This window comes from Haliotis asinina, chromosome 12, assembly GCF_037392515.1.
Source record: "Haliotis asinina isolate JCU_RB_2024 chromosome 12, JCU_Hal_asi_v2, whole genome shotgun sequence".
NCBI lineage: Eukaryota > Metazoa > Mollusca > Gastropoda > Lepetellida > Haliotidae > Haliotis > Haliotis asinina.
In genome coordinates this window covers 10,199,605-10,226,636 of record NC_090291.1, presented here as the reverse complement: position 1 = coordinate 10,226,636, position 27,032 = coordinate 10,199,605, and the positions used below count along the sequence as shown (strand labels likewise).

Below are 27,032 nucleotides of genomic sequence, written 5' to 3'. Positions count from 1 at the left end.
TATAGTTTACATTTCATTAGTACACCAGTAGATAAACGTGATAAATGAGCTAATGGAATGAAGATCGACAGAGCAAAATGTGATAGCGAAAGGACTATGAATACTCCACAGGCTTTGTAACTCGATAATCAGTTAAGAAGTGGCGCGCTATTCTTACTCGTTTCAATATCCTGGCAATCCCTGATGATCCTGCTTGAATTACCTGTAACTATATGCACTGGCTACCAAAGCTATCTAGTGGTTAAAGCGTTCGAAAAACCCACGTTCGATTCCCCCCATCGTGTAATTTGTGAAGCCTGTTTCCGTTTTCCTCCGCCATTATGTTGCAGAAGTATTGGTAAGAGCGGCTCCAAACCTCTCTAATTGAATCGCTGACAGATCTAAACATGCGAAATGTCTATATTTTTGTTACGGAGACACCATGTACATGCATTTGAAATATCGACGTGTAACTGATACACAAAAGTTATACACAGCCTATGACGTTTGACCAGCCAGACATTTAAGATAATATGACACTTTTTTCGACAATAGAAAGATTAAAGGCACAAGTGAGATATATAGATCACTTTAGATCACACTCACGTGAACAAAAGTATATTTCCTGATTCAACAAGGACAGAACGACTGGGTACATTGTGATAAAGTGAGACCCCCGCCTCCCTCGAAAACACATAAACAAATAAAGAAATCCTACAAACCTCCCCAAAACAAAACAAGACAAAACAAAATAACCCCACACACATACACAAAAACACACACAACCTCCCCCCCAAAAAAACAAACAAAACAAAAACAAAAACAAAAACAAAAATAACAAAAACGAACAAAAAACCCCCCAAAAAACAAAAAAACAAAACAAAAACAAAAAAAACAACAAACAAAACAACAACAAAAAACAAGAAAAGGCAAATAACAAAACAAAACAACCCACACACCGCACACACGAAACTGTATTGAAGTTATCACAACGGCTGTCGTCTCTTTCACAGGAGCAAACAATTTCTTGTAGTCATTAAATCGCATTTAAGTGGTTGGAAAACCTTTGGGAGTTTGTCTTATCACAGCCTGTGTAGAAATTCCTTCGTGTACGAATCAGGACAACATATCAGATTTCCGGATATACTTAGCAAAAAGTTACATATCACATCAAAGCGGTGTGTGACATGACCGCTCGAGTTATTTCTTTCAATTATCTGGTAAATTACCACGACAGGACTCTGCGAAACCTTGTACAGCAGATTTCAGGAAAGACAGGAATCTGCCGAAAGACATTCCAATGAGCAAATAGCAAAATTGTGAATCAAATTCATATTATATCATATGAAATGAGGTTTCTAGAAAGTAGGAGTGACAACACCCATGGATATGTAAACTTGTTACAGTACTAGAATATATTCCAATATTCCAGCCATATGGCGGCGGTCGCCTTTTATGGCAAGCATTGGTTTCTGAAGGCCAGTTCTACCCCAGGACCTTCACGGGTCTATACGGGACAGGAGGATTTTTGGGTTCGAAACTTGAACACGCTATTATCAGGATGGCATAATGACGTGTTGTCATGATGGCGACGATCCCCCCCATGTTCATGATACTTTATCATGGACTGGAGAAATAGACTTCTGACGTATTACAACGCCCTGTCTTGGAAACTACTTCTGCTTAAATCTGGGAAAGGGAATATTTTCAAGTGACAGAGACACAGTTTCTGGAAGTGTAATGTAGAGAAGTGCCCCTCCTTGCTCAAAAACAAGCACAATACGCAAACGTATTTTTTTCTGAACAGCCTAACCTGGTAACTAATACAGAAATCCGTGGAGATCCGGTTTAGAATAATTATTGTTCCTCAGTAACCCATGCTTAGCGTAACAGGCGAATGACGGGGTCGGGTGCTCGGGCTCGCTGTCTTTGTTGACATCGTATCCCGACTGCGTCCATCGATGCTCATGATGTTGATCACTCAATTATTTTTACAGACCGTCGTCATATAGCCGGAATATTCCCGGTGTCAAACAACAAACGAACCCAAAATCTCATACAGCAGACATTTAGAATTGTACATCAAATTTAGTTCCAGTAAGTTCTTTGTCCAAAGGCTTTTGCACTGCGGTTTACTGGTGTGAGCCGTGACATGACCTCGTTACATGACCCATATGAGGTGTTTGCTGTAATATCCAATGGCTAGTATGTAATGATTGAATTAATTTTATCCATGAATTGCATTCAATTCATCGTTGATTGGTAAACATTGTGTTACGGTTAAGAATTTACCGTGAAAACAATTTCAGAAATCCCCTTGTAAACCAGCAAAACAGAACAAAGACAAGTCGTTTACGTTTAAATTCTGTTACTATGCAACGAGAGCAAGGTATACAAAGTCACAAGTCCATATAACAATGCAGATTTCAAGTACAATTCAAGAGAGACAAAATCTAAGTCAATGGGTCACAAAATACAATGTAGCAAACTCAGCAAAGTCTTGGTGTGAGAGAGAATCAACTATGGCAGAATGTCAACACAGCGATCGGTGCCACAACAGATAATGTAGATTCAGGCGTTGACGGGATTTCAAGTGTTGGCAGTAACGTAAATGAGTATGAGTGTCCCTTCAACACGGCAACCAGCCTATTTATATATAAACTAAGTCATTTCCCGAAAGTTCGGACACAAACGAACATCGTCAACACTGTAGAATACCCTCGAATAGGTCTCCCGGAAGTAAACATAAAAAACTAGGAGTAGATGAATTCAGGAAAACCAGAAAGCTAAAAGTGTTGTCCAGCTATTAAAACGAAATGTGACCCATCATAATTAATATTCAAAACACTAAATGTTGTGACCCAATAATAATTAATACTGAATTAATAACAAAAATATACAGACAATACACACTCGTAACAATTGTTAGACACCAACACATGGTACCACGTGAGATACTCTACATGAGACATATCTCGGTAACTGCCCCTGTATGTCTCCAGGTCACTGTCAAACTACAACAGTTACACTGAGCAGTCATATGCCTCAAAATCGAATACAAAGTTCAAGGTGAAGCACGCAAAGAATATGCTAGAATGCCCCAATCTCGGACTGAACCTTTTGGAACGCCCCCCCTTGGTATATATTTAATTAGATCACAGTTTGATATCCCGCCTATTGAAACAGATAAACGTGGTAATAAAATGAACAACAACGTGATAGCGATAGGAGTGTGAATACTCCTCAGGCTTAATAATTTGATAACCAGTTAAGTAATGGTACAGCTACTCTGCCGCACCATTCGTTTTTACTCGTTTCAGTTTTCCTGCTTGAAATTCCAGTAACATTTACGCAATGGCCATTTAAGCTTATTGACAGACTGTGGGGTAGCCAAGTGGATAAAGCGAAAACCCGGGTTCGATTCCTCAGTCGTTATAATGCTGAAAAACTGCTAAAAGAGGCGTAAGACCTCACTAGTTCTAAACGAAACTAAATACAACATGCACAAATAGTTCAATGCATAAGTACAACTAATACACACAAAAATTATGAAAAAAATCTATGCATTATGTCCAATCAGAAATTTAAGATAATGGGACACGTTTTTCGGCAATAATAATAAAGAAACAAGTGAGAGGTGTAATAGTTTACACTCACAGGAAACAAATATAGATTTCCTGATTCAACAACGAGACAGAACGACTGGGTACACGGTGAAGTGGGAAAAATGCATAAAAAACGTTATTAAATAATAAAAACTTTTTCACAGAGGCAAGTGTTTCTTACGTTATAAATTGTAATTACATGACTGGAAGGCATTGAAGAGTTCGTCTTATCAAGTCACAGCAGAAATTCCTTCTTGCACAAATTAGGACAATACATCATATTTCTATGTGTTATGTACGTTGCAAAAGTTATACGTAATTGTAACATCAAAGCGGTGTGTGGAATGACCGCTGGCGTTATGTCTTACAATTATTTGGTCATTTACGATGACAGCACGATGCGAAACCTTGTAGGGAAGAATGAAGGAGCAATCATCGGTAATAGTCATTGTCAGTTAGCTGCCAAAAAGCATTCCACTGGCAGTAAATGGTAAAATAATGAATCAGATGAATATTATGTGAAATGGAATTCGAGAAAGGAGGTTTCGAGAAAGTAGGGGGGAAAACCGCACGTATACAATTGGACTCGTACTGAACTTCCACGATGCAGGACAGAAGGAAACTTGAACACCTTTACAATAATTACGAGGAATCGCTACAAGAGACGCTGTCGTGATAGCGACCGTCTCTCACTTAGTCATGCTGCTTCGTCATGGACTGGAGAAATAATCTTTGACGCATTTGCATCTCCCTATTTTGGAAACTATTTCTTCTTCTGAAGATGAAATATGGGAAAGGAAAGATTGTCAAGTGATAGAGACACTGTTTCTGGCAGTGTTGGAGGCCCGGAGAGATGTGAACATCATTACTCAAAATAAGCACAGCACGTAGACTTTTCTTCTGTACCTTCGGGGACGGATATTGTGGCTGTAAAAATACTTTCTCTCCGCTGAGTAACATGCCTTTGATACAAAACAGCTCATACCTTTGCCGAAGTTAAACGTATATTAGAACAGTTTTTCACAGGGATAAAAGGGGCTGGTAGCAACTCCGACAATTATGTATGTAACATGGCACAGCGACACATCGATGGGCATCAACATCCTGGCGCGGAGTTACGGCTCTGTCCTTGAATGAATGGCCCAGCGCTTAAATCCATGTATCGCCGACCTGTCACATTGCCATTGACAATGACAAGTTGTGTCCGACCATGAGATGCGATGTCTGCTTAAAACATAGCGTTTCCGCTAGAAAGACGTTGAACGAAGCTGCACAACGTACGGGCAAACAGGCTGTTCATCTCGTCGTCTGTACACCCTTGCTCTGTTATCGGATATGTCCAGATGAACTCTCGACCCGTCAGTGAACAAAACACGATTCCGAACTTGTCTCCTGCATCTTAGATGCTGTCTGCACCAGAAAAGACGTCGCCTGTCGCTGACGCAAGTGCAAAACTGGGCTTACTGCAGGTCGTCGTTGCTGGATGTTGTGCTCCTTCAGCCGGTTCCGTAGAGGCCTGGTACTGACTGGACGTAAGCCAGGAATGATGCGAGCAGTTAAACTGACAGTCTTGAATCGGTTTCCCAGGTGGGTCGGGAAATCTCTCGTGTTTCCATTATTTTCAAAATGTCTCTCTTGAGATGAGGTTGTTTCGATAGACACGAACATATCTGACAAGTTCATTTTGAATCATTCCAGTTTCCGGCATACCCTTAGGTGCACAGCCGCTGATTTTCTGTAAGCCGTGTCATGACAAACTTGTTTTCCACCTCATTCAGAGGCAAGAGAGTCATCAACCGTTCTTCAAATTTAAGTATGTGAACTTCAGGTGCCAAAAAGCATGCAAAACGTCACTGAGTTCATAATCGTGAATAACTTTAATTTTATGCAAATTAATGTTGCGCACAGTTACTTCCGTTAATGTATAATTAGTCATTTACTAACACATTGACGTGTGTTGTCTTTTGCGGCTGCATCACAACAGGGACAAGATTCCTGAATGCGTTTGGTTTGCGGTCCACCGCTCTTAATCCCATAACAATACCTGCCGGCAAAAAGAGAACACGCCATGTGGGAATGCATTTTGTCGTTTTCAATTAAAGAAACATCCATTACACAACGTGTAGGCATATACTGTGTCCTTCAGTGACAGTCAGAATAAGATACATTATTCATACGGAAGTTAACGTGAGCTCCCATTGAGGGTTGAGACGTGGAACAGAACGCTCGACAGAACTGAATGTCATCTGCTGCAGCACTTCAACGGTACACTTCAACAATGGCTCGTATTCTGCTTTGGGGGTTTGTGTTGCTATTTGTCAATACTGGAGGTAAGTGTTTTCTTTTCATTAGTGTATTTTCAACAGGGTAGCATGACGCCAAATGCCGATGAAACAAAGGAACGCTTCAACCATTTATATCGGTCTGTGACGCTGTGAGGAGTTGTAACCATTGACGTAACACGTGAAGGTCCAGGGGTAGAATAGACCTTCAGCAACCCATGCTTGCCGTAAGAGGCGACTAAGGGGATCGAGCGGTCAGGCTCGCTTACTTGGTTGACACATGTTTTCTGTTCCCATTTGCGCAGATCGATGTTCATGCTGATGGTTACTATATTGTCTGGTCCAAAGTCGATTATTTACAGACCGCAGCCATATGGCTGGAATATTGCTTAGTGCGGTGCAAAACTAAACTCACTCACTGTAACCATTGACGTAGATGTAACTTGTAACACTGCTTGAAAAAGTGCTCTCATTTCATGAATATATTTCCAAGATGTTACTCTGACTTAACATACCGCTCACGTACATCATCTTGTAAAATTTCAGAATGAAATACGTACCCAAACCAGTAGCAACACTCTATTGTTACACAAAATATTTGTGTGATACTTGTGACTGTAATCAGGAAAAACTAACTGCATCTCTACAAGTTTGTAGAATTATACAATCACTCACTAAGATACCATACCACAACTAAACGTTCATTCTTGGCGTCTCTTGCTGAAATATTTCTATACAAGCAGCGTCAACCCATACTCACTCCATGATTTAGATCAATTGCATTGAAAAAATTACAACGTGATGACTTCTAGTCTGACACCTGTGTGTTATGTCGTTACAGTAACCCCATACACGTCAAAGGACCTTAAACGCTTGACAGCCACTATATTTGCTGACTACGACGTCCATGTCCGGCCTACTTACAATCAGGGTATTCCAACGAAGATCAACGCTGTCGTCTGGATGAAGCAACTCGAGTTTTTGGTAAGATCGACGCCCTGCAACAGTTAACCGCTGCATTGACAATATATCGATTTAACATTCAGTGTGATGAGATGATTTCTGAGATATAGGAGACCCGGGTATGGGACCAAGTGTGAAGCATGTTTCTCTTGCTGTGATATTGCTGATATGTTGCTTAGAGAGGCGTAAAACAATACTCTCTCGCTTCATGTTTCAGGACACTAAGAGGCAGGCTATGAAGTCTTTGGGCCATTTTAGCATGGTAAGTTCTTGAGCCTGTTTTGAACACTCTACTCTAATCTTAGTTATTATTTACTAGCCGATTTTTGTTCTTGGCGAATATATGCCTCGCTTGAAGAAACTTTGGAGCTCAGAGTTAAGTGATGGTAGCAAGGTTAAAGACACCAGTGCTTTTGCTTAGCAGTACTAGTTATTTCCTTTTCCAGAGTCCTGACCGTCTGATAACAGAGCCCACCACCCACGCTTGCTCTCTTAATCGTATTAATCGGAGGGCGGGGTCTGATTTGTGTAGAGAGTCTTCATGATAGAATTTTATCGTGTACCCTTGCACACACCCATTTATCGGATGATCATCCTCTGGTGATGCATGTCAACACTCATGATGATGAAAGCAAGGAATTAGGTGTGGGATTCCTTGCTTTCATCATGAGTCTTGCCATGTAAAGCGTTAATGCATGTCACCATATCTGAACACCTGTAACAGTCCATTTTCCGCTTCGCGAGATGTTCTGATATTCTCGCTGTTTTTCCATAGCAACCGTTGCCAATGACGCGACAAAGGACACGCTATCGTCACATAATGGCTTCCATACAGTAGGAGGCAGCTTTTCTTCGTGTTGATATTCCTTCAACATCCATTTCCAGATCTTTATAGTGCCGAAACTAAAACAATTTCTTGAGGCATATGGCATTGCCACTACCGGATACCACAAAGAAGTGCTTACTGCGTTAGGAAATTGCGTGAAAGAACTGAATTTGGAAGAGGACCAGGCAGGACACTTGACTAACCTCACAGAGATGTTACAGCCCGCCTTCAGGAATTAGGATGCGAGTTCACGGACCCTTTCATGTTTTGTCGGATGATTTCACTCGTATTCCCGAATTTGGGTTGTATGAGACCTTCAATATTTTATTTGTCATTTCCAACCGGAAGAAACTGAAGGAGTTTTCTGAAGATTACCGTCTTTACTTCGATGGTCATGTTTTGGAAGTGGTATCCGATCATGTCAGCGAGTCAAGTCACATTGGGAAATCTAGGTGAAAAGGGAAACCAGCTTACGATCTGTGGTTCCTATTCAACAAAGAGTCCGGAAAGGTGAAGGTTGCCTATTGTCAGTATGTGTGTGTGTGTGTGTGTGTGTGTGTGTTTGTGAGTGTCAGTGTGTATGTAAGAATGTGCAGTAACCCAAAACCAAAACCACTGTTCTTGGCAGATATTTTGGTTATTGGTTTTCATTGCATGTATTTTTATTTGCTATTGACAAATATGGAAACCAATATGCAATAGTGAATCAATGCTTGTAGTAAACAATGAGAATCAAGGGTCCAAAACGTCTTTTTTGTGAATAGAAAATGCTGCAAATATTATAAATTTAAAAGGAGACAATTTTGCATTGCATATTACTGTAAAATGTCAATAACCTACAGCTTCGCTTAATAATGCAAGTGAAATGAGAAATGGTGTCATTACTGCTTCCCCATTTCGACGCATCCTGTCATGGAATAACACATTTCTCACTAATCCTACCACAGATCTCACATTGTGTAATGGGCATCGTTCTCCACCCCCAGAAGGTCTGCGTCCCTTGAGTGGGGTAGGAAGAAAGAAAGTGTTGCAAGGTCAATATATGCTAGAGTGGAGAGAAAAGACATTGTCATCTTAAAGTAATTATTCCTGGTCCCATATTATGTTCTCATGAGCCATATCTTGGATGTTCCACAGATTGCATTGTCCGCTGCACTTACACGGAGAAACTTGCACCCAAATTTCTTGAGGTTAAGTGCCCCCATTTCTTGAGACTGAAATCTCCAAGAGAAGCTGCCATGGACAAAGGTTGTGTAATGACTGCTGGTGTGTGGCATTTATCAGAGCAATCAGAGTATTTTGCCCAAATCCAAGGCAAACTTTTTTTATGAACTTCAAGAATGTGACCGTATCATTTTCATCACACAGGGTATCCATGTTGTCAGTGTAGTATATTTCAGCCAACTGATTCATAAACTTGAATACTTGTACATGCGTTTTTTGCACATCGGCTGCACATCACTTTCAGAAAGGTAACTGCAATACAACCATGCAAGTCATACGTGTTACAGTCAAATATGTTTGAAGTCATAGATTCCAAGAGGTAACAAGCTTTTTAAAAAGAAATGAGCTATTCATACGTTAAAATTTCACGATAATACTCTAATTCATCATTTATGTATAGTTCAATACGTTTTTGTAAAAACATCATCGGTTGTTGTTTCGAGTCATTATAGTTCAGAAATTTGGATTATCTGTTATTGTCAAACAAATTCCTATTAAACCATGCACATGTATTCCTGTAAATGCTACAAGTTTAAGAAATATGCAGTAAGGCTTTGGCTCCCGGTGAAGACAGATGTTTAAGAAATAGGCAGTAATGCTTTGGCCCCCGGTGAAGACAGATGTGTAAGAAATATGCAGTAATGCTTTGGCTCCCGGTGAAGACAGATACATGATGTGGAGAACAGTGATCCATTTGTATAGTATGACAAATTAACAGTCAACATGGGGGTTCCATATTGGTCATCAATCATTATTGTATTTCTGAATTGACACATATATTTGCAACATAGAGTATTCGTTGCAGCCTTATAAGTCACATGATATGCATTAGTATTATTAATGGTGTAGGATGAGTTCCAGATGATAATGGTCTGTATATCATAGGAATCTGTACGACCAGAAGTTCTTTATGAAATATATGGTTTCTTAGAACACAAAAATACAGTACATTTGGCACTACCCGTGTGAAACGCATATTGTTAATGTCTTGTCACGCTATTGACTGAGTGCCTACCTTATGCACTTGTAACAAACCAGACTCACATTTGAAAATGTCTAAAAGTTAATACATGTGACCTTTTCATATACAGTATTCCGTTGTTGTTGCTGTTGTTCGCAGTATGTTTCAGTCATGTTAAAATTAATGCACAGCATGGTTTTGCTGTTGATGGTGCAGTGAAACATAATTCCAGACGATAACGTTTGCAGAAGTCCAGGTATAGTTTTTTCGGAATGTTGAAAATAATATACAATAAGTCTTTAAAAAAGGTTAAGTACAAAGTACTTATAGACACTATCTTTAATTAACCAGTGCTTTATCAAGTCACAAAGCTGTACACACGGCTTGACACTTGGATTTCTGAGCTTGAATGATTTCAAAGGTAGGATACCTTGTAGAAATTCAAAATTCTTCAGACGACCAATAGCCCGTGTAACATGAATGCGATCACTGGCAAGACCTGATCTTTGTAACTGCAAAGCTACTCAATTGTCGACCATGACAACACTGTCAGCCATTATGTTATCCCCATGGCTGACTTGGTATAGGAATCCAGAATGCTGAAATAATCTGTGATCAGATGCAGAACCTGACCATAACTATGATACAAAGGTAAAGGCTCCGGATGGGGGACAAAGCATCTAGTGCCTTGAATGCATTGTGACTTTTACATTGGGACATGTAATCCTTTGAGACGAAGGAAGAGGTGGTCGTTGCACAAAAAAGCTATTATACCGGCTGTCTTTATGAAGTGTTTAAAAGCTTCAGGAAGACCATGTCTTACTCCACCCTGATTTGGTCATTTCATAAGAAAAGAAAGTTCTATATACAAGAAGTCTACCCATGTCTTGGGTAACGGCTGACTGTACGGGGAGCTATACCAAATAGATAAAGGACTTACAAGAGGGCTCCAAATGTTGTCACAGCTCGGCCACATCCTTCATGCTGCGCTGTTGGTATTTCCTTAAAAAGGAATAACTGTATGTTAGTTTTGTTAGAATAATACATGACAAAATATCTTTCTCTGAATCTGACAGAAAGTTATCAAATGTACACATGCATATAAAGATTTATGTAATGACGTGGACTGAAGTGCATCAATGCTTCTGTCAGCAGACTACATGCTGCTAAGAATGTACTAAGAATATTATGTGGGATGGGGGAACGTGAGAAACTCTTACCCAGATCCTACATTATTAAATTATATAACTACCCGTTTCATCTTTGAAAGGCATTTTAGAAGTTGTATAGATGAAGGAAAACCAAGTTCTATGGATAGTCAACTTCTTGTAATGGGTGCGACGTTTCGGTGCAGGTACTAACACCGTTATCGAGCAAGTGATAGATGGACTTGTAACATGGAAAATATATATACATAGCAGCAAATGTGCATATACAATTGAAAAGGTAGATGCACACTGGATTGCTGGTGAGTGAGTTGAGCAGATAAGGTAAATGTACACAGTGATGTACATATTGATTGGCTGTCATTACAATGCACAAAAGGGAGCATAGAAGCGTGGGCGGGGTATGGGTGGATTAGTGGCGATGCTTTATCAGGTGGTGATATCCTGATGATATCCTAATCTTACAGTCTGAGCGATTGGTTTCCAGGATTTGGATGTTGTCCCATAGGATGACATGGTTAGGGTTGGCTTGGATGTGGTCGGCTATTGCGGATTTGGAGTCTTTAGTTGTTCCTCTTTAGTTGTGGATGGGGGTTTGCCTGTGGCTTGGAGGATGTTTTAGATGGAATTCCCTTTCTGAAACAGGACGTCTGTACCTGCTTGCTGCTGAAGGAGTTGTCTTATCTGGTGGCTGACTGCTGGGACATATGGGATCCTTATTACGAAGGGCAATCAGGCAGAAGTATTCAGGGACCTTGTCTCATGGTGCAGGTCTCCGCACCCTGTCTTCAAAATTCGGTTTTCATGGGATCCATGTGTTCGGGGGCTGATCAACGCCCTCCAACAGAGTTGAGGGAGCAAACGTATGTTTTATGGGCGATGCTGTGTCGACCAAAGTTATCGACTCTACACAACAAGCCCGTAACCACCTGTCATATTTTTCTGAATTGGTTTTTGGCTCAGGGAACCGGAGAAAAAAAACCTCCATTCATTGATGGCTTTTGCAGACGCCTCAAGTAGAGCGTTCAACGCCCACCCTCCCTCAGTGAGAAGCTTGATCACAATATAGGTCACGCATCGACAGCCGTGTTAGCCATTTCGTCCTCTAGCGTGTCGCTTGTCACGTGATCACCACAAAGGACGTACCTACTTCAAAACTGCGACAAATTCAGCGGAAAATCAAGTATTTACCAAACTTCCAGTGTGTGGTTATTTAATAGTGATTTACAGACTCATGTTCCGACATCGTATTCCATGGTGTCCATCACTGGTTTAACTGATCATATGGAGATCGTTTACAGATCGAGATTTTGTGGAAATAGTTTATGTATCACATGTTACGAATAACTTCATTATATTTCGGTGTTACTTTTTAGAACTGGACTGACGAAGTTTTGCAGTGGAATTCTTCTGACTACAATGGCGTGAAATACATCACTATCCCCGAAAATAGAATATGGAAGCCAGACCTTATGATTGACAATGAGTAAGTAAATCCTTCTCAAATGAATTGCTATATGTTTGCAAATGTTTACACATGTGTACACAGATATTCCAGGAGTGTAAGGTAGATGTATTTTCTACCTTTGATATTAATAATTTGTATTATGTTAAAGGTTGCTTCAGAAAATGAGCACTTTCTCATTAATTTGACAATTCAATCGTCCAAAAAGAGTACAATCTGGAAAATCTAGCTTTCAAAGCAGTGGTGTTGCTGCAGGTATTCTCAAATTATGCTCATTCTTAACATACTCAGAAAGTTGTTGTTAATTTTTTCACCACACGTGAGATCAGGCTAATAAATAATCTTCAGTAACCCGTAGTTGTAAAAGGCTACTAACGTGATCGGATGGTCAGGTTCACTGACTTGGTTGAAACATGTCATCGTTTCACAAATGTGTAGATCGATGTGTGTTAATTTCTGGAGGTGTTACTTACTGGAGTGTCTGATCCACACGCGGTTATATGTTTGCAGAGTTAGTTGGGTCGTTAAAACTGGTTAAACAAACAATCAAACAAACAGGCAAAAAAACCAAACAATTATTTCTAGACCACCACCATATAGCTGAAATATTTAAATCATTTGCACTCACTAAAGTAATTCTGGTATTCTTCATTGCAGCGTTACATCCCAAAGGATGGGTGATGGAAACAGTTTGGTGGTCATTGAGTCCAGTGGCCATGTGTTGTGGGAGCCTGGGTTCATCGCTACTACAATATGTACTGTAAACATTAAATACTTTCCCTTTGACACACAGAAGTGCTCTGTGAATATTACTTCCTGGATGACATCAAATGCAAGTCTACAAGTCTACTCGACTAGAGGCATTTCTTTGGATGCATACACAGAGAATGGGGAGTTTGAGATAACAGACTCATGGGTTCAAAAGACATTTTTTCCAATGACGTACATAACAAATGAAACGTTAGAAGGATTAGCATTTTGGGTTGTTCTGAAGCGGAGGACAACTTTCTACTGGTTGTGTCTGGTGTCACCTCTCCTGACGTTTTCATTGTTGAGTCCTCTGAGTTTCCTGGTTCCTACAGACAGCGGGGAGAAGACCACACTGGCCATCACATCCCTACTCTCTATCTTTGTGTTCATGTCATCCATCTACGAAACGTTGCCAAAGCTGTCAAACCATCTGTCATTGTTTGGTAAGACATATGCCCCTTTTTCATAACTGTGTTTTTATAAATATGTTATCAGACAAACTGTATTCACTGTAGACTGTCATAAAGCTATCAACTCTTTCTCCGCAGAAAATACGACGAAAGTTTTTTAATATATTTTCAATATATTTACAGCAATATAACTGTATTTGAACTTGAGCCATCAAATTAAGCAGTAAGTCTGCTTTATTATCTTTTGAATCCCACATTAATATGAAACTAACACAGAACATGTTTGGGTTGTTACTATGTCAAAACAGTCTGGAATATAGTCCATATATTCTTCTCAAGATTTGAAACATAACATGCTATCGAATTTGAAGTTGTTAGTTGTCTCTCCAATTTTGTTTCAGTGCTGCTGACATCAATTCAAGAGTTCGTCAGTCTGTTAACTGTGTGCTGCAACGTCATAATATTGTTTCTACACAGGCTTACCTCTCACGACAACATCCCTACGTGGCTTTGCAAAATTGTCCAGTATGACAAGCCAACATCTTCTCCGGAGACTACGACATGGGCGATGGTTGCTGCATTCCTAGGCAAATTGTGTCTGGGGTTCTCAGTTGTCTGTACTACAGTGATCACCCTTGTGTTCGGAGTTTTAATGATCTCTCAATGAAAATCCGTTAATTTCATTGTTATTTCCTTCACATGAACGCTGTTGTGACAGGAGTCAATCTGAACTATTGATAACTGATGTAATGACGATTATCGGGGTTTTATTGTAGAGTATCAACAGTTGCAACACTGTGATGTCCATCAGTTTATTTATCTAGTTGTTTGTTTGATATTACATGGATTCAGAATGGTGTCATATAATATATGCTACGTTTGAGAACAGTCTAAGATGCTCTCAGAAATGAGCTTATTTATCACGTTTGTTATCTTACCACATTACATGTTGAACACACTGTTCTATAATCATACGTTCGTCCTTGGAGTCTACGTGTAGTGTTGTCTGCTTGAGTGTAAGGTCATCTGTGTATATTAAATTAAGATGTACACTTATGAGAGAACCCGTGTCATTGTGGGGTGTACTTGGTCTTGAAGAACTCGGGTAGGAAGACGTGCCCTCAGAAATGATCCATTTGTCAGGCCTGCTGACTGTACGTCATAACATAAGTACCTGTTGTGAGAATAATTCACTATAAACTGAGAAGCCGACTTTGTTTTGCAAGACAGGCAAAAGAAACTGTGTTAATTTTATTTATTTAATTTAACTACCACTCATTTCTATGAATGTATTGTAGAGTGCACTGTGTGTATTTCCATCTTGTCACTGACTGATGATTAAATTTCGACTTACTCTTTGGTATGCAGATTGCTACCAAATATATCACCAAGAGTTGAAAAAGTTGCAAATATCCGACCTGCACTGATTTGTCATGTCCTCTTGTACCTTTGAAGCTGCGGATGACAGATGTAAACAACAGGATCTTTTCGTCCTGACGTGGTTTTTGAGAGAGCATGAATACTATAATTACCTTCAGATATTTGACCATGATTCCTGAATTAATGTATGAAAAATATTATTTTTTATTGAACACGTGCTCCACCTCTTGCCACACCTGTAACGAGTTATTTGATGTTTCAGGGTGTATATTCTTCAGTTACGATGTGATCGTGCTTTGAATATTATTATAATATATTGTCAGTAATGGAATACTATATTTCGTACCCACTCAAGTTTGAATATTACTAGAATATAATATCAATAATGCAATGATTTATTTTCACCATCACATCCATTCATGTTTCACGTGGTTTTGGTACACGTGTAATCGCTGATGTTTACATTTAGAGAGACAGTGGGGTTTATGACCGCCCTACAGCCTAACGTTTTGGATGTAGACTTACATGATCATTGTATGCATAATAGGGAGGGTACGTCTGAAGCGAAATTGTGAACAATAATAATATAATAATAATTGTCCATTTATCATGCGCATTACTCCATGCACAATGCATGCTCGAAGCGCCCAAACAATCTTATTATTACTCCAGTTAACCCAAGCTGCCCATTAGACGCAAGAAGGTTAGTGGTTACATGACTTATTCCATTGGGTACCCATTTTCTGATGGGTGAGATGCTGTCAGAGCGACGTTTCGGTACCGTTATCATACTGCCAGCTTTTCTAGTGGAACGAATTAACAAGATCAGTTGGGTCGTGTGGAATTCATAACCAGCACCACCCATTTTGATTCTAATAAAAACTGCAAATTCATTATCAATACCCTTGCTCCCGAAGGGTTAGACTTGCAGAAAGTTATAAAGCGAAGATTATAAGATCTTTTTCAATATAACACAAATAATCATGACACCTTGTCCCTCTAGACAACCCGTGCCCATGTCATCTCATCTATCTCGTCTTGCTTATTGGAGGGATAAAATTTACTCTACATCCAGTACTGTTCAGTACAGACCTTAAGCAAACATATCGGTCTGTTGTACGTGCAATTGCATCGATGAACACGTGTTCCATGTTTCGGCCATGTCAAGTATCTGTCCCGAATCTGTCCCGAATCCATGAGTATTCCTGGATTAGCAGCGAAAATGACATACATTTGTGAGTAAAGGTTAATGCGATTCGGTATTCTAGGACCGATTGCAACGTTCCCAAGATAGGGAGCATCCTCGACTTCATTCATTTACTCTTCCACTACCAACCCAACATTTTTTGAGAGTTCCTGGAATGCGCTGTTCCATTCAATACCAGGCACTATCTGGCAGAGTGTTGAGCCCTACGGACAGCTGCACTTGCAAAAGTAGACGCAGGGAAGAATTCCTCCTTTCGAACTGACCTATTGACTTGCTGCCCGTCGTCCTATTAGTACCAGTAACATAGTCATGAGAATAAGAAAAATAAACTGAGAGGGCAACTTGTGCCAAGTTTGGTTTGTGCGATAATTAACAGAAACGGTGCCAAGTTTTATTTAGTCCATGTAAGCATCACTGCAAAAGTGTGTCAAAAATAATCTGTGGCATAACAGGCATCAGTGAAGTTTTGATGTGACGAACTTCAGGCTTGCATGTTCTTCAAGTTCTTTATGTAACTCAGAAACGAAGTCATTAACCCCCACCCCACACCTAGCTGTCAACGGCGTGTAAACAAGCTAACGTAGTTCCACCTATAGTCACATGATACATGAAAATTAATCCCTCACTCCTGCATCCGCTCGACCGCTCTCAACACACGCACTGTACTTGTAACTTAATTCATACGACCTAAATGCTGAGCAACAGCAATCACCCGCCTCCCCGCTGCGTATCCATGTGTTACACCCGATAACATGATAAAACATGAAACATTAACCGACACCAATGCCCTGTACTAATTCCCCTCTGGTTTGGATGGGTTCTTATCAGTTATGTACAGGCTAGGCATCCTGAAGATGTTCTACCTACTGAGACGAAACACGTACCAATGTCACGTCCCTGTAAGACCATTATGAAGCATCAATGCCTGAGCGCCGAGAATTCCCCCTCTCCCCATAGGTCAAAGAGGTGCTGGCATGAGCTCATTAGAAAGTCAGGTTTTCGCCGTGAGAGAGGGAGGATTTCTGTGTTACAAGCTAGAGCCGAGTTAGCCCAGAGAACACTGCACGCGACACATCAATATACAGAATACTGAACTTGATCTACTGTACAACACATGCCTACTGCATGCTTAGTGCATGTGCTGTTTCTAAGAATGTTTTCTCAATTCAAGCCATTGTGGGTTGGATGCCAACTTGGATGTAAGCATGGTACCATGGGAAGTGTTTGATCCTTTAATGCGCATCCATTGAAGAAGTTTACCTTTAACGTTTTTGAAGGTACGGTTTTTAGCTTTGGATCGTATCATAAGGTCAGTATTTAATCATTCGATTTATCAATTTTATCGATTAATTGAAATTATATTTACTGTGGGAATATATTGTGTATTTGTATGCAAGATATGATTGCATGGGATTGAGGATTCGATTTCTGCTAATGCTTATGTGAAATATACAAACTTACGGATAGCAACTTCTTTATTACGAAGAGATTACAAACGTTGATGTCCAAAGAGTTTGTCTCTATAGCCAAAAGACAAACTTTATGGATAACAACTTCTTCATTATGGAATTATAGAAGCTGATGTCCGTACACTTTGTCTTTATAGATCAAAACAATATTTATGGATAACAGCTTCTTTACTAAAGGTTGTCTATTTTGTATTTCCCAGCTTCTAAAATGCCACTCAAAGACGTCAACGAACTATGTATACAAAAGAGAAGAAGATATTTTTTCTTGGAAAAACTCCGTTATATCTCCACAAGATTTGTCGCCGTTCAACAGCTCTTCAGGTGGTTACTAGAAACTAAGTGTCGTCACAGTCGACGAACAGCTATAATCGATATGTCGTAGTATGTGGGGTAGTTGAAAATTCTGTTCATGAAGCAGTAAAATATACTCACAAGATACAAACACTGACACTGACTGACTCGATGTGGAACTTGTTCAATCATAGTTGGTTACCAAGCCACGTAGGCCTCTCTAGGAATACGATGGCCGATCTTGCTGCCAAGATGGCCCTCAATTGCAACAAATCCGTGACACCGTGACATCTTGTGAGTATATTTTACTGCTTCATGAACAGAACTACCCCACATACTACGACATATCGATTACAGTTGTTCGTCGACTATGACGACACTTAGTTTTTAGTAACCACCTGAAGAGCTGTTGAACGGCGAAAGATCTTGTGGAGACATAACAGAGTTTTTCCAAGAAGAAATATCTGAACTCATCTTTTATACATCTCCTACCTCTTCGGGTGTTCTCTCTCTCTCTCTCTCCCTCTCTCTCTCTCTCACACACACGTGTGTGTGTGTGTGTATTCAGTGCATTATATATAAGGTTTAAACGGACATATAACATCAGTACTAATATCAGTGTGTCGTATACATGTAAATCTAATTTAATGAATTGATGAAGTGAGCATAAATGTGTGAATGAAATTAAGTATACATGATTGAATGATAAATGCTCCGCTGCATGTGTACATATATTGACGTGACATATGGTAAAGGGGCTGAGCTCCAGTTTTGTTCTTTCATAGCCTATATATCATACTAGTTTCCTTTGAACAGCCGGTACTTCATCTGGCCATTTGATGTAACATCGTAACCCTATCCATTCCCACCCAGTGTATATGTGTATATCTCTGTTTATAACATGTATATTTTGTTTCATATCTCTTCTGTCATATATCTGATTGTTTCAGGACTGTTGGTCTTTCATGACGTGCTTATGGTAACACGGATTGTAACAGTGGCTTTTAATGAAGACCGCTAGTGATTATGAGAATGGATTTTGTCGTTTTTAATACAACCAGATCAATCGATTACACACGGTAGAGGCATATACTGTGTCATCGAATACCATTCAGATGAATATACATCATTCATGCTGGCTCCCATTGCGAATTTGACGAAGAACAGAACGCTCGGTGAATCTAAGCGTTCGCTGCTGACGCTCTTCAACAGTACAGCACAATGGTGGCCCGTGCTTGGCTTACTGGGTTTATACTGTTATGGGTCAGTACAGGAGGTAAGTGCAATCTTTCCATGAATTTGTGTTCCGTATGTTGCCATAGTTTAACGCCAAATGCAGGTGTAACACCAGAGCGCAGGTGTTGCTTCAAAGTTCTGTACACTGTGAGGATATGTTACCACTGACGTAGCTGTAACTTGTAACATTGCCACTACGCATTGACAGCACGTGTAGCCGTAACTAGCGGGCTGTAACTATGTACCAATAAGAATATAACGCTATATGAAATTATTCATGTTTTACTTGCGGAACTGTAAGCAGGAAAGATTAATTGTAACTCAATACCTTACTTTAACTGTAACTAATTCAACTGTAACCAAGGTTCAGAGTGTGTCTGTAACCTTGACTGCATCTGTAACCAGATTGTTGTAAACGTATTCTGCTCCTTCTAACACGAGATCGGTGGGGAACCATGGGTAAAGCTTTCTCTTGTGACAGGAACAAAGTGTCACGCCCATTCCAGGTAACCTTTTTGGGGACATTTCTATATAGGTGGCGTCAAACTGCACCCACTCATTGATTTAGTTTGATTGTATTGAGGACCCAAACACCTGACCGCTAAGTTGATGATTGTGTTACCGGTATGTCATTACAGTGACACCATACACGTCAGAGGATATAAAACGCTTGACAGCCACTATTTTTTCCGACTACGACGTACATGTCCGTCCTACATACAACCAGACTATTCCGACGAAAATAAATGCTGTCTTTTGGATGAAACAACTGGAGTTTTTGGTAAGATTTAGACAGAACAGTTGTTAACTGCTGCAATGATAATATGTATATTTAGTATCTGATTTGTTGCTGTTTTAGAAGTACACGCATTCCTTGTTGCCCACAGATGGGAATGAATTGGAATTTGCTGTGCTTGTTTACACCCCTGAGATTCTATCCTACAAAATGTATACAACAGTCATGTTTGCTGAACCTTTTGAGTTGGTTCAGACTTAACAGGTATCCATGTCCCCACTTTGGTACAATGAAGCCATGGGTGTGAAGCCATTTCTGGTGTCTCGCCTTGATATTGCTGGAACCTGCCAAAACCGGCATCTGCCCAATCCAGCACGTTGTCAACACCGTCACAAAATCAGTCCGATTCGTTGCTTGTACATTTATCATCAGTTCTACAGTCCAGCACATTGTCGAAACCGGATTAATTCTTCAGTCCCAACGGGTTCCACTGTACTCTCTCACTTTGTTTTAGGACATGAAGACGCAGGCCATGAAGTCTTTGGGCCATTTCAGCATCGTAAGTTCTTGAGCCTGTTTTATACACTAGACCCTAATCTTAGTTATTATTTAGTCACTGACTTTTAATTTTATTTGCATGTTTAGGATATGGCTTCATTATGTACAATGTACGATATGTACATAATATTTTCTGTGAACACCTTTAGGTCAAACTGGTATGTACAACTTATTCTATAGCTCCAAGTTGCATTTGATGAACTGGTGCTAGTATATCATTCTCGTATCCTGTGAAAAATCCCAGAATAGGATGGTTAGGTTCGCTGGTTTGTTATTGTCCCCAGATCTGAACCACTTTAAACGTATGTGGGTCGAATGTGATATGACAAATTTACTAAAATGCTTATGTCAGACTGCTGGGTCAGGATACCCTCAAATTAATGCAGTATATAGCACATACATACACACTATGTCGTGTATTTCATGGTGTCAGTTACTGGATTGTCTGGTCCAAACATGACAGTTCACAATCTCATGATATAGTCACAGTTGGAAAGTCGAGGCCGGAGATTTTTTAATGGATGTGGATTTTTGTATTTTTGTCTCACGTTTATATAAAGACTGCCTCACCCAATTGTCTACTGATATCAAATGTATCAACTCGAGTTGATAAAGTTACAAATATTACAAATGCTTGGTATGTTTGACATATAGGGTGGGATTGTCTTTACCATAAAAAATAATTCTTCACTAGTTTTCAATGAAGTATGTACAACCCTCAACACAGTGCAACCATTAGCCGTGCAGTGCAGCATTGTCAGGGCACTGTACACGATCTACCGTCAAAACGATATCTTCTAGGTGATATCACATGATCTCACACGAGCGGTATGTCCCGTGGAACATAGTTTTGGATGCCATGTATCTTTCAGAATTGGACAGACGAATTTCTGCAATGGAACGCTTCTGACTATAATGGAATAAAATACATCACTGTCCTCGAAAATAGAATATGGAAGCCTGACTATGTCATCAACAATGAGTAAGTTAATCATTCTTAAATGAATTTCAACACAGTGGAAGCTTTATAAACCGTCACTCATTGGGACTGAAGAAACAAATAAGCGCTTGATTGTAGAACTGATGGTAAATGTACAAGCTATGTATGGGACTGAGATTTTTATCCGGTGTTGACAACTTGCCGGACTGGACAGATGTCGGTTTTGACAGCTTCCACTGTATACTTGCAAATGTTCAAACAGATGATTTTTACCTTTATTATTAAGCCACGTTTTGCTAAATGTTGCACTTGTTCAGAAATTATTCATTCAGTAGTCCTATAAGAGTACAATCTGGAGGTTCAATTCTCGACTTTCATTGCAATGACGTTACTGGAGGTATACTCAAATTGTGTTCATTTACCAATAAATGTTGATTTCAACTCCACCTGCAAAGATCCATGATAGAATTGTTTTTAAAAAATCCATGCTTGTCGTAAGAGGTAACTAAAGATTGTCAAAGATCGCTGAGTTGGTTTACACATGCCATTGCGAAGATAGATATTCATGCTGTTGATCACTGAATTGTCTGGTCCAGACTCGATTATTTATAGAACTGCTGTCATATAGAATAGATATTGCTGAATGTGGCGTTAAACAAACAAACAAACAAGCAAGCAAGCAAGCAAGCAAGCAAGCAAACAAACAAACAAACCATTACTTCCAGACTACCTCCATATAGCTGAAATATTGCTAAGATTGGCGCGTAAAACAAGAAGCAAATCAAATCATTTGTAAAGTAATCATTGCATTCGTTATTGCAGCATCACATCCAAAAAGAAGATGGGTGACGGAAACAGTTTAGTTGTCATTGAGTCCAGTGGTCATGTGTTGTGGGAGCCTGGGTTCATCGCTACTACAATATGTACTGTAAACATTAAATACTTTCCCTTTGACACACAGAAGTGCTCTGTGAATATTACTTCCTGGATGACATCAAATGCAAGTCTACAAATCTACTCGACCAGAGGCATTTCTTTGGATGCATACACAGAGAATGGGGAGTTTGAGATAACAGACTCATGGGTTCAAAAGACATTTTTTCCAATGACGTACATAACAAATGAAACGTTAGAGGGATTAGCATTTTGGGTTGTTCTGAAGCGGAGGACAACTTTCTACTGGTTGTGTCTGGTGTCACCGCTCCTGGTATTCCCCTTGTTGAGTCCACTGAGTTTCCTGGTTCCTGCAGACAGCGGGGAGAAGACCACACTGGCCATCACATCCCTACTCTCTATCTTCGTGTTCATGTCATCCATCTACGAAACGTTGCCAAAGCTGTCAAACCATATGTCATTGTTCGGTAATGCATATGTTCTCCCTTATGATTTCATGTATACGATCATGATGAAGTGACATTTATTAACATTCAATGACAACTGACAACGTACATTTTTTTTCTTAAGATGGCATGAGGCCAACTATATTTATTGTCGACTGTTATGAAGCTCTACAGAAAAGTAACAGGAAGTCTAATACTCGTTCAATCCTATATTAACATGAAACAAAAATAGTATGTTTTTTGGGCTGATTCTAGAAAAGAAGTCAGAATTAAACCTAAGATTTGGTACATTTTATGTAACCGATCTGGAAATTGAAATTTGTCTTTCCAATTTTGTTTCAGTGTTGCTGACATCTTTCCAAGTGTTCATCAGTCTCCTAACTGTGTGCTGCAACGTCATAATATTGTTTCTACACAGGCTTACCTCTCACGATAAAATTCCCAGATGGCTTTGCAAAATTGTCCAGCATGAGAAACCAACTTGTAATTACTCAAAAGTTGACGGCAATGCTCCAGAAACAAGGAAGAGTAGTGATACAGCTGTCACGACATGGGCGATGGTTGCAACATTCCTTGGCAAACTGTGTATGGGTTTCTCATTAGTGTGTACCACGATGATCACGATGGTGTTCGGAGCGTTAATGATGTCTCGATGAAAACCCGTCAATGTCATTGTCGTTCCCTTTGCTTGAACGCTGTGGTGTCAGGAGCCAATCTGATGTGATGACACTTATCGTCTTATAACTTGTGAAGTGTGAACAGTTTTAGCACTTTTGATGATAACCAGTGTTACGTTAGAAGGTGTTAAGTTGATATTAGGCGGACTAATGACTGGTTACAGAATGGCGTCATATGATATATTGCCACTATTGAGAACAGTCCGAGATCTCAGAAAATATCAAGAGCATATCCACCACACTTATCATAGTTCTGTTATTATGCATCGATGGAATTCGTTGGCAAGTTCTGTCTGAATGTATTTATTTTCTTCTTTGTCGGTAACGCTGTGTGTTTGTGTTTATGTTCGGGCATCCGTATGAGATGTACATCTAAGAGAGAATCCGTGGCATTACAGTTTAGAATTATTGGATCCGTTGGTCAGGCTTGCTGCATGTCATCGTACAGCAAATTCATGGATTTGTTCTCAGTATTGAATACTAATGAGAGAAGTGCTTAAAAACATATAAACAAACTACTGAGTGAATGAGTTTAGTCCAGCTGTTTGACGGCAGTCTATAAATAATCGAATCTGGACAAGACAATCCAGTGATCAACAGCATGAGCAGTGATCTACGTAATCAGAACATATAATCATGACATGTGTCAACCAAGTCAGCGAGCCTGACCACGTACCGGTCCCGTTAGTCACCTTAACGACAAACATGGGTTACTGAAGATCAATTCTAACCGGGATCTTCATGGGTTAATATTCGAACTAAAAGAACGTTATTCCTATAGAATCTATTTAGCTTGAAAATGATATTATTGCTAAAGAGGTGAAAGGGTTGCTATCATATCATATAACGCTAAACTGGAACAACACAACTACGGTATTTTTTTTAAAATGCCCACTGTGCTGTGTGAGCAGATTGTAATAGGTCATGGTTAAGTAATGAACTGGTTCCGTAGATTTCAAAAGCTACTGACATTTTGAAATGAGCTACATATCAAAGGCGGCAACATACTCTGTTAATATGACCATTAATTGGTAAGTAAGTACACAATAATGGATAGCGTCTGTGCAGTCAACTCTCATTAGCAGGCGTGACGCCAACTGAGGGTAACAATTAAAATATTTAACTATAATTACAATGTAATGTACACGTTGATAAGCGTAGTGATAGTCCCTTCTATGTTTTGTCCCCAGATACAGCTTTATGTAGAGAATACGATTACGAGAGGGTTTTCTAGTTTCTATCTGCAGGAGCATATAAAAATACGTTTATGTTTACTTTAGTATGTGACAATAGTGTCTCCTTTCGACAAACACGGGTTTGAATCTTCATGGGGGACATATGACCCTGATTGCGAACGCACGGGGAAAAATGCTTTCTTTTCTCTGACGACGTGGCATTTGGTTTGAAAAAGCAGTTTGTCCTTCAGAAACTCCTTACTCTTGAGACTGCACTAGGAAAGGAAATTTGAGAAAATGCAGAGAAATCTCCCCCAAAGACATCTAGTTAATTACGACAATTTCAGTAGGTTGGTTTGAATGATTTGGAGGGTCAGGAAAACGCAATTACAGAAAGTCTAAATTGTACCCTTGAGATATGACGAGGCAAAGACATTAAGATTTACCTACTGACACATAACCGTGGTAGATTAGTAGAAGGGACTTGGTATTTGGGCTAATTTTTCTAGAAAGGTAATTTGTTTGGGAGAAGCACATCGCACGTCATGATACGCCATGGGTAAACGAAGCCGTAATTTTCAATCAAGTCCTTTCCATTTCGATCGATCATCGACATGCAAGCCTTGTGCGAGCAGTGTGTCATCAGGGTTAACATGAAAAACCTTAATTACTTTAAAAAAAGGATTCATGATGGACAAGAGGAGAGAGGAATGTGCTATTTTGACTTGTGTCCATCTGAACAAAATGTTTGATCGACATTCTATAAGTTGATGAGTCAAAATGACACTTTTAGCTTGATAAAAATGTATGGATCTGTCATCCATAAAGTGGTATGGTTTATTGTGAACTGAACACCTCTCTTGCCTTTCCACGTTTTCGTTGCGGGAACTATTCGTTGGTCATGAGTGAATACTATCACGTGGACTACTGATGACATAACTGCGATATGTGTTCTGGATTGTGCCAATTGTCATTGAGTTAAACCGATTTTGAAATAATATAGTGAGAATGGTTTCTCGATTCTTTAGCAATACTCCAGGAATATTACTAAACACTGTGCCCAGGTAACCATTTAACCATTCGGCCACACCAACATCTTTTTTTTAAATATTTCGAGAGGGATGTGTAGGGTCTGGGTCTTGGGGCAGTATGATACCATGGTAGTGTTATTCCTGTAAACCTAAAACCTTGTAATGGTACTTTTCAGGATTATAATATCGGTTAAATATTCTATTGGTTCTTTCTGACACGGTCAGAAAGAAGACACAGTAACAAATATAACACAAGAAGATACTATTCTGCAAGGGTCAGAAGGAACCAGTTAGCCACACCAGTCTTTTACAATGATCATCCTGATGCATGCAAATTAAAATGTCCTTAAGTTCAGTAAATGTCGGTGCAGTATCACCAGGTCTTGCAGAGCAAGAACCCATCGTCAATGTAGAGACCTTTATTTGGAATGCTGAGGTCTTGGTCTTAAGGGAAAGGGGTTTCATGCGGTCAACGCATTTGGTTCATTCCGGGATGAATACCAGTATGAGAATATACACACATCTCAAAGTTTCTAAGAGAGGGATAGTCGTGGGAAACTCTAAATATCGTGTTTGTGCGTTTCTCAGCTCCGAACTTGTAACTTGCCGAAGTTCTTTTTCATTGTATACACAAACACCACGCACCGAGACATGATGAATCGATGGTACCTGTCAGCAAGCACACCGCCGTTCCTTCGACCATAATAACTTTACCTACATGTATTTATCTGAGCCTGGTCTGTGTCATGCACGGTTTCCACTGACGACCTTGGCCTTCACATACACCGCACTGAACATAGCCGTCGGTCCTATTTGGTAAATACAACATGCCAATAAGATTTTTGTTGTCGCTTGATATGTTCAGTATTTCTCCAATCAGTATATGTTGCAATAATTTTAATACAAGGGAGATCGTCTTCTGTTCAGAAACCACGCTGCCATAACACGGGGGAAGTTTAAAACAGTGAACACTTCGCCAGCGAACATAGATAAAATACCCATCCCTCTATACACATCGACCCTATTTAGTGTACTAGTATCACAAGCCATTGACTTGTTAGGTTTTCACGATAAAAATAAACATAATGCCCCCCGTAAAATGATGTTTAAGTGAGGGAGTTCTCTGACGTAAATATGTGCACTTGAAACGAAGGTGAAAACAGTGCTATGGCGTTGTGAATGCGAGCAAACAGTATTCGAAAACACTTTTATGTGGTGAAAGCCCTCCCAAGTGCCAAACACAAATACAACGAACCGCTAACTGTACTGTTCTATGCTTGACTGCAACAACGTACAGGCAGCCCCAGTAGAATTCACTGAAGGCAGTTCTAGAGACAGCGGTAACGTTCCAACTGACACAT

General features: G+C 39.8%; 2 protein-coding genes across 2 annotated transcripts; both read left to right on the top strand.

Annotated features, from left to right (window-relative positions):
• Window positions 1-5,799: 5,799 nt before the first annotated feature.
• Window positions 5,800-14,431, top strand: LOC137258764 (neuronal acetylcholine receptor subunit alpha-7-like). Its single transcript, XM_067796452.1, has 6 exons — window positions 5,800-5,914; window positions 6,708-6,850; window positions 7,047-7,091; window positions 12,383-12,492; window positions 13,129-13,664; window positions 14,033-14,431. The coding sequence occupies exons 1-6, from the start codon at window positions 5,824-5,826 to the stop codon at window positions 14,296-14,298; spliced, it is 1,191 nt and encodes a 396-aa protein (XP_067652553.1). The 5' UTR covers window positions 5,800-5,823; the 3' UTR covers window positions 14,299-14,431.
• Window positions 14,432-17,200: 2,769 nt separating this feature from the next.
• LOC137258323 (neuronal acetylcholine receptor subunit alpha-7-like) lies at window positions 17,201-23,790 on the top strand. The gene is made up of 7 exons (XM_067795958.1): window positions 17,201-17,527; window positions 18,929-19,254; window positions 19,853-19,995; window positions 20,465-20,509; window positions 21,381-21,490; window positions 22,271-22,809; window positions 23,131-23,790. The coding sequence occupies exons 2-7, from the start codon at window positions 19,200-19,202 to the stop codon at window positions 23,442-23,444; spliced, it is 1,206 nt and encodes a 401-aa protein (XP_067652059.1). The 5' UTR covers window positions 17,201-17,527; window positions 18,929-19,199; the 3' UTR covers window positions 23,445-23,790.
• The last annotated feature ends 3,242 nt before the right edge of the window (window positions 23,791-27,032 follow it).